Raw genomic sequence first — 13,501 nt, forward strand, 5'->3', positions numbered from 1 at the left:
CACATCTGCATATGAGAATAATGTATCCGATTCTAATCGGGCATCGACCAAATCCGATTCACTTAAACCTTACCGCTAGGGCTGGTAAACTAACCCAGTAGCTCATGACTTGTCTCGTCACAAACTTGTGCGTGATTGATGCGTATCGTTGAGCTCTTATAGACAATATATAATATATTTTAAGTGTAATATATAAAAAGAAAATACATAAAATATTATATAAAAGAGGACAAATAAAAAATATTTACATGAAGTCGCTCAAACCTCATTGGTGCACGAGTATGTCCGTAGCTTTTAGAGGTGGGTCATAGATCAAATCTCATTGCCTCACCCAGGTTTTTTCTCACTTTGGCAAGGGTTTCTCGTCATAATATATATATATATATATATATATATATATATATAATATAAACTATTATGTAATATATAATATATAAAAATATATATTTAATGTATAAATAACATGGAATGTTTTTACATAAGCGCTAAACACGAACAGGAGTCAGCCATGCACTCACTCAATCCACCGGTAAACGAGCCGAACCCGAACGTGCTCTGTGAGTCTGTTCGGCTCGTTTACCAGCCCGGTAGTGCAACTTAACGTGAGGATCACCAACTACGCTCTGGGCCGTCCAGTCCCAACAATTTTCACCCGTCGGATCTGGTCACCCTCCCTCTAGGGTTTTGCATTGCAAGATATAATGCTCTCTCTTCTCTACTTCTGAGACTTCTGCGATTTTGGTGGTGGAGAGAGAGAGAGAGAGAGAGAGAGAGAGAGAGAGAGAGAGAGAGAGAGAGATGGTTCAGCGTCTCACCTACCGGAAACGGCACAGTTATGCCACCAATTCCAATCAGACGAGGGTCGTCAAGACTCCTGGTAAGAAGAAGATCACACACTCTCTCTCTTTCTCGTTAGGGTTTTGTTTTTCTTCCATTGCACTGCCTTTATGTTTATCTGCATTGGTTTCTCCTTGCCCTTTTATGTATCAATCGCACAGAAATACCGTATAAGATTGGTGTTCTTAATCCCTAATTCCTCCCATTTTGTGCGGATTTGGTTTCTTTTTTGTTCTTAAGCGTCATGCTTTTGAGAAAGAATGATCATCCTGATGATTTACTTCGAGCTAGCGTTAGGGTTTCAATGGGGTTGTGCTTGTCGAACCCCGATTCTTTTCTTTCGTGTTTGTCGGCGTCGTTCGCAATGCGTGTGGTGTTTTTGTTTAGTTTCTATTTGATTTGATGGTTCGTTTGTTTGGGAATCGGTTTTCTCTTGGTTATGGGTATTTTTTCTAGTTTTTTCTTTCCCCGATAATTCTTCGATCTAATTTTTTATGTTTGTTGATGTTTGTGTCGGCCAAAATGAGATGGGATACGTGGTTATGCTCCTTTTATCCTAAACCCTAATTCTCTGCTATTTTTCAACTTCTCGTTTATTTTACTTGTGGTTTCTTAGGCTGTGTTTGGGAGCCTTGCATTGGGATGGAAACACCGTTTCAGTTGTTGCCAACAATATTGTTATGCCAATGTGTGATGTTGACAGATGGAATTGGCAAAAACATCCCCTTGTGGATAGTGTTGAAATGTGGTGTTGGGGCTGCCAACACCATTACCAATGCATTGTTTTAGTGACGCTACTGCTCCCGAACAACAAGCAAGAGAGTATGAGAGCATGGGGGAAACCACAACACAATCTCCGATTCAAGGCTCCCAAACATATTCTTATCTGAATTGAGGTTAGGTATCTCAGACATGGAAATCATGTCAAACCTTTGCATTCCTCTTCTTCCTATTGCATTGAGCTATATTCTGCACAGTGAGTCTGGTTCCTTTTTTGCTTGCCTGTTAAATTAGCTTTTAGCTTTTTTGTTTTTTAGATTTTGGTTCTTGTGGGTGTTCAATTTTGTTCATTTGTTTGTGTGGGGTTTAATGGTGTTTTTTCTTACTCTTGGTCTATGACACAATTGCCTAGTTGGCTTTGTTTCATTTTTATCGATATTAATGATATGATTGCAATATCTTTGGAGTGTGTTTCTGTATTTTTCTTTTTAGCTTCTCATTGTCTTTATTTTGCTGATGCTTTTGGTTGCAAGAATTGCATTGTGTCCAATTGTATTAGGTTTTGGAACAATTTCCGTTTAGTTGCTATTCAGGTACCATTTCTTGTGTTTCCCTTTTTTCCGCACATTACTTAATTTGTAGTTCAAATGTGAGGTTGAAAAAAAAACAGTTGCTATTTTAGTTTATGTTTTTTCCCGTAAATGGGTAGAGTAGTTGGTATTGCACATCTGGTCTTCAATTCATTTGCTTTTTATTTGGTATCATGATCTAATCAGTTGGTTCTGTTTTACTTTTAGGGGGGAAGCTTGTTTACCAAACTTCAAAAAAGAGGGCCAAGGGACCTCAATGTCCTGTGACTAAGAAGAGGATACAAGGGGTATGTGTACACACACATGCACCGGCATATATATGAAAAAATGATTAATTGTTGGGAACTTGTTTTGCTTCACACAACTCCTGTCTATTAATGTATGTCATGAGGTTTATGCAAGTCTATCCTGTGTTGGTGGTGTATGCATAACTTATGGTTGTCCAACACATTTTCCATGGTTGTGTAATCTCTCAGTAAATGCTGGATATTTTCTTTGTTCCTGCGTACTGAGTTTTACTGTTTCCAGCTTGTCAATGCCAGTAGTGCGGAGTGAGACCCATTTTCATAAATCGCATTATTTTATCGGCTCTTCTGTCAGCACTCCATTTTTCATTCTAACTGCAAGATGTAACCAAAATACTGCTGTTATTTCTGCCTTTGCTATGTTCCGGCCAACATATTGCCCAAAATTTTACCGGAAAAGTGATTTGTATGACAAGGGGGCTGCACATCAGCTGAATCAATATTCAATATGGAGCCTAGTGAGGTGATATGAGATGCTAGATGCTCTGATTACGATGGATCAATCTCCATCCTATGAGGTTTTTCACAGCTGAAATTAGGGCCAGGTATCAGATCTTTGTGTATCGGTGGCTTGGATTAAGTCAACATTTCTAGAGACTCAAGAGCATAGTTTTGGGTGGCTTTTGAGGATTGGATATGCTTCAAAGATGATTTTGGAGCAATGGAATGGTTTTCTGGAGCGGAGGAGGTGGCGAGGAGCAGAAAGGGGTTTTAATGAAGAGCTTTCCAGTGGGAAGGAGGAGGCAGCAAGGAGCTGAAAGGGGCTTTAAAGAAGAAGGGTTTTAGGGTGGAGAGGAGACGGCGAGAAGCAAAATGGGTTTTAATGAAGAAGGGTTTTCCGGTGGGTTCATCGAAATGTGGTTTTTAAGAATTTATTTTCAATAAATATACTTACATAAACATGATTATATAAAACATGTTTTTCAAAAATTGCCATCCAAACAGGCCCTTAGTGTTTTTCTGGTCAAGTGATTACTTCACGTTCTTTGTAATAGTAGTGTACCTTATCTTTTCACTTTTGTGCTTTATCAGAGAACCTGTTTATTTTATGGCCATGTTTGGAGTTACTTTTTAGAGAATAGTACAATGGCACATCTTTTGCAATTATTTTAGGTTCTTTATTTTGGATCATTTAAATTTTTTAAAATTTTATACATTTTAAAAAATCATTGATTTGATTTGGTTTTTAAATCAAAATGAATGACTTTTCTGTGGGTTGTATCTTTTTTTCTGAGATTTCATTTTTTAAACATTAATATATCTTTTTAAGATTTTGAAAAAGGTTTAAGGTTTTTTTTCAATAAAATTCTGATGTGCCTGAAAACAATTCATTATTTTTTTCTATTTATTTTGTTGTGATATTTTTAGCACTTTATGTTTTTGAATAAAAATCCTTCAAAGTGCAAAAATGTCAAAAATAGACACCTGCACACACAAATGTTTTCGAATGCGAAAAGGAGATGGGAGTATGAACTCATGGCATGTATTCATGAGTTTTGTTAAGATTGTGAAAGAAACAAGTATGAGAGAGAGAGAGAGAGCAGATGAGGGCTTTAATGATCAAGCCTTTTAACAATCCTAGCCATTGACTGGAAGGGCACGGGTTTCATGTGTTTATTGTGTCATTTAGTGTCTCAAACACATTCTTGCGACATATATTAGTCATGTCAAAGCAAACTATAAAGCTAAAACAAGAATAGTGACAATCAAGTTTCACATTCATAACAAAACATGGATGAAGTTCGAGACATGGTGTTGGTTGTGTTCAACATAGGTTTGTTGGTTTCCATGAAACTTGGTAGTTTGTCGGCTATGTAACAGGGATTCGGCTAGCAGGGTGCCGCACCCGCGTCGACGCGACTCGACGTGGGTGCGGGTGCAGGTGCGGCACCGGGTGCGGTCAACCCGACCCTAGGTGCGTTGACCGCACCCAGGGTCATTTGGTCCAGTTTTCTGCAATCTCCGATCTCTGGAGGGATTCAAGCTCGACCGAAGGTCTTCTCGAGTGTATCGTTGTTCCCTTTCCGGAATCTGGAGGAGAATGTCGGCGATGGGTTGGGGGTGTGGCGTGGACCACTGTGTTTTCTGCTCTTGACGCCCTGGAGGCCGATCTAAGAGACGAGACGGTGAGGAAGGTGACGGCGAAGAGGAATGTAGACGACCATTTTCCGGCCATGTTCTCGCCGGATTTTCACCATTAGTCAGGATTTTCTGGGAAGGACGCCATGGATTTTCAGAGAGAGAGAGAGAGAGAGGGTTCAGGGTTTTGCGTGAATGTCAATGTGAGTGTCTGTCCGTGTCAGTCTGCATCTTTTTGTACCCTACTGAATCCGATCTTAGTTGGTGTTGGGTCATATTCATACGTGACCCGTTCACAAGTCGTGGGTCACTATGGTTTCAATTCGCACCTGATCCGGGAAATAACCAACTACAATATGGTGTAACTGATCTTGACTGGGATGCCGGATCCGAACAAAAAACGAACCCACACCAGTCCGATATCCAACTTAAACCTTTACGCTGACATGCAATCCATGACCTGGGCCACCAATTGAAAAACGCCTTGCAGTAGGGGGGAAAGTAGGTTGGATACAGATTGGATTACAGTTGATCCGATTTTGAATCCAGAAGGATTTGATGATGTAGATCTGGATTTGGAACTAGTATATATATATATATATATATATATATATATATATATATATATATATAAGAACAACTTAACTGTTAGCTTCTTAACCATACTTACACATCTTAACTGTTAGCTTCTTAACTTTTGCCTCTTTTTGTTTTTTATACAGATTTTTTTCCCTTTCCCCGGACCCTCCTTATATATATATATATATATATATATATATATATATATATATATATATATATATATATATATATATATATATATATATATATATATATTACATTTTTGCGTCTGCCGCACCCCCGCACCCGCGTCCGCACCCGCACCCGCACCCATGTGACATAGTTTGTCGGGTGTCATGCTATCTGGACACGGGTATACAGACAAAGTTAATTTCTCAGATAAGATTGCATAGAAACTTCAATGAACTACAATTTGCTATTGGTATTTAAGTGTACCTTTTTGGCTTTTCACTATTTTCTGTTTGATACAGTAGGGGGGAAAGTAGGTTGGATACAGATTGGATTACAGTTGATCCGATTTTGAATCCAGAAGGATTTGATGATGTAGATCTGGATTTGGAACTAGTATATATATATATATATATATATATATATATATATATATATATATATATATATATATATATATATATATATATATAAGAACAACTTAACTGTTAGCTTCTTAACCATACTTACACATCTTACAATTAAAACCGGAAAACTCAACTTTTCAGGGTTTGCTTTTGCCTCTTTTTGTTTTTTATACAGATTTTTTTCCCTTTCCCCGGACCCTCCTTATATATATATATATATATATATATATATTACATTTTTGCGTCTGCCGCACCCCCGCACCCGCACCCGCACCCATGTGACATAGTTTGTCGGGTGTCATGCTATCTGGACACGGGTATACAGACAAAGTTAATTTCTCAGATAAGATTGCATAGAAACTTCAATGAACTACAATTTGCTATTGGTATTTAAGTGTACCTTTTTGGCTTTTCACTATTTTCTGTTTGATACTGTATATCCGTTTGATGCTGTATATGTTGTAGTTGCTACTGGTTTTTATTCTTATTACTACTTTTTTTTGCTATTTGCAAATGTATATACTGTAAATGGGGAAAATTCATCTTTGTACACTGGTTTTGCATGAAATTGGCGTATTAGTATTTAGTATTTACTATTGTTCATTTAATTCATTTGATGTTGATTATTTAAATTATTTGTATGCTTAGCTATTTGTCATTTTGTTTGCATTGCTTCAGTTTTATTTTACAATCCTTTTCTTTTGACTCATAAGATGGTTCTATTAAGGCTCTCTCTCTCTATATCTATCTATCTATCTATCTATCTATATATATATACACCTACACTCCCCTTGTGAGGCTTCATATGTAGAGCAACAACAACTACGCCTTCATCCCAAAACAATTGGGGTCGGCAATATGAACCAACAAAGAAAATCATTCTGGGTCTTCCACATGAATCCTTCTCCTCCATTCATTTCTATCCAATGCCATGTCCTCGGTGAGGTTCAAAGCATTCATATCCTTTCCTGTCACCTCCATCCATGTCTTCCTAGGCCTACCCCGACCTCTTTTAACTAATATATTTTCCCATTTCTCCATCCTTCTAACTGGAGCATCATTAGGCCTTCGTCGAATATGTCCAAACCACCGTAAACGATTCTCTCTCATCTTATTTTCAATGGGTGCAACGCCTACCTTCTTACGTATCTCCTTGTTCCGAATCTTATCTTTTATTGTATTTCCACACATCCATCTCAGCATACGCATCTCAGCTACACTCATTTTTTGAATATGATGTCTCTTGGCAGCCCAACATTCCGTACCATATAGTAAAGCGGGCCTAATAGTCGTCCTATAAAACTTTCCCTTCAACCGCAATGGCATTCTACGATCGCACAACACTCCAGTTGCACTCTTCCTTTTATCCACCCAACCTTTATCCTATGATTTACATCTCCATCAATTTCTCCATACTTTTGAATGATAGATCCCAAATATTTGAAAGAATCATCCACCGGTATTTCTTGCTCACCAAGCTTCACTACACTCCCATCTCTATTTCGTTGCTTACTAAATCGACATTCCATGTATTTTGTCTTACTCTTACTCAACTTAAAACCTCTTGCTTCCAATGTCTGTCTCCATAATTCTAACTTAGCATTAACCCCAGCTCTAGACTCATCAATCAAAACAATATCATCAGCAAACAACATACACCACGGCACATTTTCTTGAATTGATCTCGTAAGCTCATCCATCACTATAGCAAATAGGAAAGGGCTTAAAGCAGATCCTTGATGTAACCCAACCGTTATAGGAAAATTGGTTGTCACCCCTCCACAAGTGCGGACATTGGTTACTACTCCTTCATACATATCTTTAATTATACCAATGTACTTGAGAGAAACACCTTTCTTCATCATTGTCCACCAGAGAACTTCCCTAGGTACTCTATCGTAAGCCTTCTCCAAATCAATAAAAACCATATGCAAATCTTTGTTCCTCTCTCTATTTCTCTCAATAAGTTGTCTAAGAAGATGTATAGCTTCCATAGTAGATCTTCTAGGCATAAAACCCAATTGATTCTCCGATATCATGACAACCTTCCTCAACCTAGACTCAATCACCCTCTCCCAAAGTTTCATAGTATGACTCATGAGTTTTATACCACGATAGTTTGTGCAATCTTGTATATCACCCTTATTCTTATATAGAGGCACCAAAGTACTCTTCCTCCACTCATTAGGCATCTTATTTGTCCGCCAAATCTTGTTAAAAAGATTTGTCAACCATTCTAAACCTTTCTCTCCCAAGCATTTCCAAGCCTCGATAGGTATACCATCTGGGCCAACTGCCCTTCTTGATTTCATTTTCTTCAAAGCCTCTGCAATTTCTTTCTTTTGAATCTTGCGCATGAAGTCACGATTCATTTCATGAAAAGGAATGGAAAAGTCTCCAAGATCCTGAGCATGACTTTCATTAAATAGCTTATCAAAATAATCTTTCCATCTCTCCTTAATCTCCTCATCTTTGACTAAAACCCTTTGCGTTTCATCTTTGATACATCTAACCATACCCAGATCCCTCGATTTCCTATCTCTCATTTTTGCAATCCTATAAATATCCTTCTCACCCTCTTTGGTATCCAACTTGTCATAAGCCTCCTTATATACCTTATCCCTCACGTTCCGAACTACTTTTTTAGCTTCCTTCTTTGCTATCATATACTTCTCCAAATTCTCATTATCACGACTTTTACTTAGATTTCTATAACACTCTCTTTTAACCTTAATAGCTAATTTGACATCCTCGTTCCACCACGATGTATCCTTACCTAGCGGTGCACTGCCTTTAGACTCACCCAATACCTCCTTAGCCACCTTTCTCATGCCACTATCTTATTCCACATAGATTCTGAATCCTCCTCGAGACACCAATCAACTTCCTTAACTACCCGCTCTACAAACATTCCTTGTTTAGCTCCTTTTAGTGCCCACCACTTAATTCTAGGATCTATCCTATGTCTATCCCTTTTGCGGCATTGTCTAATTCTAAGATCTAAAATTAAGACTCTATGTTGTGTAGCTACACTTTCTCTCGGTATAACCTTACAATCGATGCAACAACCCCTATGTCTCTTTCTAAGTAGGAAAAAAATCTATCTGACTCGTATTAACCCCACTTTTAAATGTTACTAGGTGAGACTCCCTCTTCCTAAACCAAGTGTTTGCTAAGATCATATCATAGGACAAACCAAAATCTAAAATCCTTTCTCCACTATCGTTTCTTTCGCCTATACCATAGCCTCCATGGATACTCTCAAATCCATCCCTACTAATGCCTACATGCCCATTAAGGTCACCGCCGATGAAAAGTCTTTCTCCATAAGATATCCCTTGTACTACTCCATCTAAATCTTTCCAAAATTGACGCGTAGTGGAATCATCTAAACCTACTTGAGGTGCATAAACACTAATAATATTAATAATATCCATACCTAATACTAATTTAATAAGTAAAATCCTATCACCCTTCCTAGTGACCTCAACTACATTATCTATAAACTCACGACTCATAACAATCCCTACTCCATTCCTATTCTTATTTATTCCTGTATACCAAATCTTATATCCCCAAGGTTCTATCACTTTTGCTTTCTCACCTACCCATTTGGTCTCTTGTAGACATAAAATATCAATCTTTCTCCTACACATAACATCTACTAACTCTACAAACTTACCAGTTAAAGACCCTATGTTCCAAGTGGCTAACTTAATTTTATGGTCTTGGACTAACTTCTTTACCCCCACCCATCCAACAATGTGAGGGAACCCTTGCCTATTTGACACCACACTCGGGCGCTGGTGTGACGCGTCGCTTCCGGGCGACGACCTAGCAACCCTTGCCCATTTATCACTGCCTCCGGGCCTATAGAGTACAGCGCGTCGCTCAGTAGGGAACGCCCCAACGAAATTCTCATATTGGTTCATATTCATAGGGTATGACAGTTTTTATGCTGGCTGTCACAGGCCTACCGCAACCCTCCTCCTTTATCCGGGCTTGGGACCGGCAGTGTATAACTAAACAGTTATACACAGGCGGAGTTAGGCTTCATATGTAGAGCATTTGATGAAATTTATTTCTGGTGCTACTCCAGCATCAACAATCTTGGAACTGCTGAGTTCGGCAGGCCAATCTCGTTCCTACCATTCTTTTCGTATTGCGGCAAAAGAGTGTTCTTAGGACTGTCGATTATCTTGTCCTAAGCCCAATCTTATGCTTGGTATTGTAGAACATTTGAGAAACCCTATTTCTAACCCTAATGCTATTCCACCTTCAATGATGTTGGAAATTGATCGTGTATTATTATGCATCAGGAAAATTTCATCCCAACCAAATGGTAGTGGAGTCAATTCCATTTCTACAAGCTCTCTTGTATTGAAAAAGGGACTGTGTATGATCAGGTTTAGCCCCATATTCGCTCAGGTGTTTATGGTTCCATTGGGATTGGAATCTGGCATTGTCTATACTGTGCGTGCAATAATCACAGTTGAATTCATATTAGTTGTTGAACTTATGGCTTCACAAGAACTTACATGACATATTTTTCACACATTCTCTCTCTCTCTCTCTCTCTGTATTGCCCCATAGAGGACAGGTGCGACACGGTAGTCTGTTGTATGCTGGACAAGGTTCTCCATTTTTTCTTACATTTCAGGAGAATCCATATAATACAGTGCTCATGTGCCCCCTCTTTGATTGGATACACAGATTCCACACTTAAGACCAACTGAATACAAGAGGTCTAGATTATCAAGGAACCGGAGGACTGTCAACAGAGCATATGGTGGGGTTTTGTCTGGCTGTGCTGTCAGAGAAAGGTAGAATTTGATTTTTCTGTTTTTTTTTTCTCATTTTTGATGTTCAAAATCTAGGTACACAAACCATAGTTCAAATCTCTATTATCTCTCTCGTACCGTTTTGCAGAATCATCCGGGCTTTCTTGGTTGAAGAGCAGAAGATCGTTAAGAAGGTCTTGAAGATCCAGAAAGCCAAGGAAAAGCAGGCTGCCAAGAGTTAGGAGAAGAAAAACTGAGTTTTCCCACCAAGGAAATTTTGATCAGATGATGACGAAGGGCTTGGCAAATTGTGATTTTGAGTGTGCAATTATTAGTAATTTGTTTAGAAGAGATAGGTAGACATATTTCAGCTATCCCAGTTTGACGACAAATCATGTCTTTTTTCCATTTGTTGCCATTTCAGTTGTACTCTTTTTAAGGTACATTACTCCCTTGCTACTGTTGGTTCTTTCTAAATATAAACATAAAGATGATTTTCGTTCAGGTATTTTTATTTGTTTTTTGATTTCAGTCTGTTGATTATTCATAGAACGTTTTGAAAATCTTCATGTTCGACCATATGACCAAACAGCAGAACCTACATGCAGTTTCATCTGATTTTAGTTTTACCTTGTGCATCTTTTTGGACAGGGAATTGTGGTCCTCGCATTGTTTTTCTTCTTTTTAAAACTCCAGGACCTCCCACCACAAGCACCACAAGGTGACGTTCACTGACAGCTCCTAGCAACCACGTGGAGACCCCCCTTGTTAGGTTTTGCGGGCTTGTAGTCATGAGACAAGTGATTATGGTACTTGCTTGTTTTGGGACGCTTCTCAGTCAAGTTCTCGGACATCCTTTACCTCATGTCATGTCTTTAGTGCCAAGTCCTAAAAATGGAATGTTGGGGCTGAGGGCGGCATATGCCAATGCCATGGGTGATAGGCATAGAATACTGCATGTTTTATTTTATTTAAGTGTGACATTGCCTTTGTCAAGGGCTTGCTTTTTTCAATAGGAGTGTGGTGGGATATCCTTCTTTACTGTCAAGTCCTGCTAGCCTAATGGTAACACTTTTTCATGTGTTGAATCATTTTTATTGGTCTTGTGCGTTACCTTGTATGCAGTTGCTTAGCGGAAGTTGATCTAGCATATTTTTAAATGCGAATTTTATCTAGTTTGTCACTTAATTTATAGTTATTTTATGCCAGCTATTACTTTCGAAAGGGGCACAAATTTGCCTTAGCCTTATGTGACATAGAGTGCATTGTAGCTCCATACCCACGTAATGGACAAGACTTTACGCCCCCTACTTCGAAGATGACATAGCGAAGTGCACCACCTAGACTCATTCGTCAGCGCCTAGGCATTCACTCGCCTAGTTTTGAGTCACCATACTTTATTGGAATCACTTAAAGGTGATTTATGGTGAAATTAACCTAACTCACACGTACTCTTTTGTGTCCAACCGCTATGCTTGGGACCTCTTGCAAGCTGAGATGTTCTTAACCAAATCTTCAAAGACAACATCCTTTAATCTGCTGACATTGTTTAACTAAACAACACTCTACGTTTGTGCTGTTATACACCGATGCACTAACGACGATACCATTGCCTATCGCGTGTTATGTTATCATCACACGTCATCGATTAAGTCAACACACCGTGCGTTTCTACAGTTGATGCATTTTTCACTTAGTAGAGCTTCGCACTACAATTTGCCCTATTCTAAAAGTTCGGTCCAGGTCATTCTCCGCCACCCCAAACAATTGTCATCCTTGACAATACCAGTGCAGGTAAGAACACAGTCTTAATATGACAGTTTTTCTTTGTACTTATTGTTGATTTGTTTCTTTTCACCCTACTCAACTCATTTTAGTTTTCATCTACCATCGTCGCAACCTTTAACACGTCAAGTCCTATTTCTTAACGCACCTACGATCACTTAGACAATGGTCTTCCACTTTATCAACAACGAGCATTCTTTGCTCATGAAACCCCAATTTAGTCTCATACACAAGCGAGTCATTATCGTCTGCACAACAAACTTGTCATCTTTATGCTCATGGCTTGGGTGCCTTTCAACCTCATTAAAGGCAATTCCAAGTCATTCATGGTCATCGCAAAGAATGACGACCACCAACGCGTACCGCAGGGATAACAACTCCCTTAAGGCACCAACTTGCGATTTTCCAACGGTTCAAACTAGTTCTTAAGTGAAGGATACCTACTCGTGTATCACCCAAAAGCAGTACTTCAAAGTGTCTTCCTGAGCATTCGTCCTCACAAGGGCATCTTGGCCTAACGTTGTAACTCTCCCTCAGAGTCAACAAAACGTTCTCGCAGGAACCAAACTGATGAATCACAAACAACTTTTTCTGCACACACAATTCACAAAGGAACTGCCAAGTTAAGGGACCAATACAATGAGTATTCTGCTTAAGATGGGCACACTGCTAACCCACAATCTTGGGAGAGACTATAAAAATTTAGTTGAGTCTTCCATACCCAAAGGTGCAAATCCATCCAGTCGAATCCAATATGCAATCTCTGCATGTACAAGGCAAACGTCACGCTCCACCTGCGAGCCTAACACACAACTGATATGAATATTTGGCTTATCTACGTTCCCTTAGCCAACTGAACAACAACCTTACACTTCTTCTTACCATGATCAAGATGACTCATACTATCCTGTCAATATCTATCTTTTATGCTCATTTAACACTACTTCAATTGCGCAAATTTGCGTAATCAAGATAAACCATCATTGTCCTCTTTAGTGTCGCACTCAGTGAATCTTTTTGCTCTGATGCCAATTTGTCACGGGCTTACGTTTTCAATAGGCCAGTGTGACATGGCGATCCTTCCTTACTGTCGCAAGCTTTTCTAGTGCTTTGTCACTGCCATAAAATATTTTGCAAACCTGCGATGCGTCAGACTGTCCAGTCTCACTAGCCTAATGGCCAAAGGCTGCTTACCAATACTTTTTCATGTGCTAAATCATTTTCATTGGCCCTGCGCACCCCTCGTG

The 13,501-nt window shown here is 39.0% G+C and overlaps 1 protein-coding gene across 1 annotated transcript; it reads left to right on the forward strand.

Moving 5' to 3' along the window:
• The first annotated feature begins 723 nt into the window (after positions 1-723).
• LOC149840978 (large ribosomal subunit protein eL34-like) lies at positions 724-10,990 on the forward strand. The gene is made up of 4 exons (XM_090003516.1): positions 724-877; positions 2,355-2,434; positions 10,402-10,511; positions 10,618-10,990. The coding sequence occupies exons 1-4, from the start codon at positions 799-801 to the stop codon at positions 10,709-10,711; spliced, it is 363 nt and encodes a 120-aa protein (XP_089859642.1). The 5' UTR covers positions 724-798; the 3' UTR covers positions 10,712-10,990.
• Positions 10,991-13,501: the final 2,511 nt, after the last annotated feature.

This window comes from Nuphar pumila, chromosome 4 (assembly GCF_984573655.1).
Source record: "Nuphar pumila chromosome 4, dmNupPumi1.hap1.1, whole genome shotgun sequence".
NCBI classification, from domain to species: Eukaryota; Viridiplantae; Streptophyta; class Magnoliopsida; order Nymphaeales; family Nymphaeaceae; genus Nuphar; species Nuphar pumila.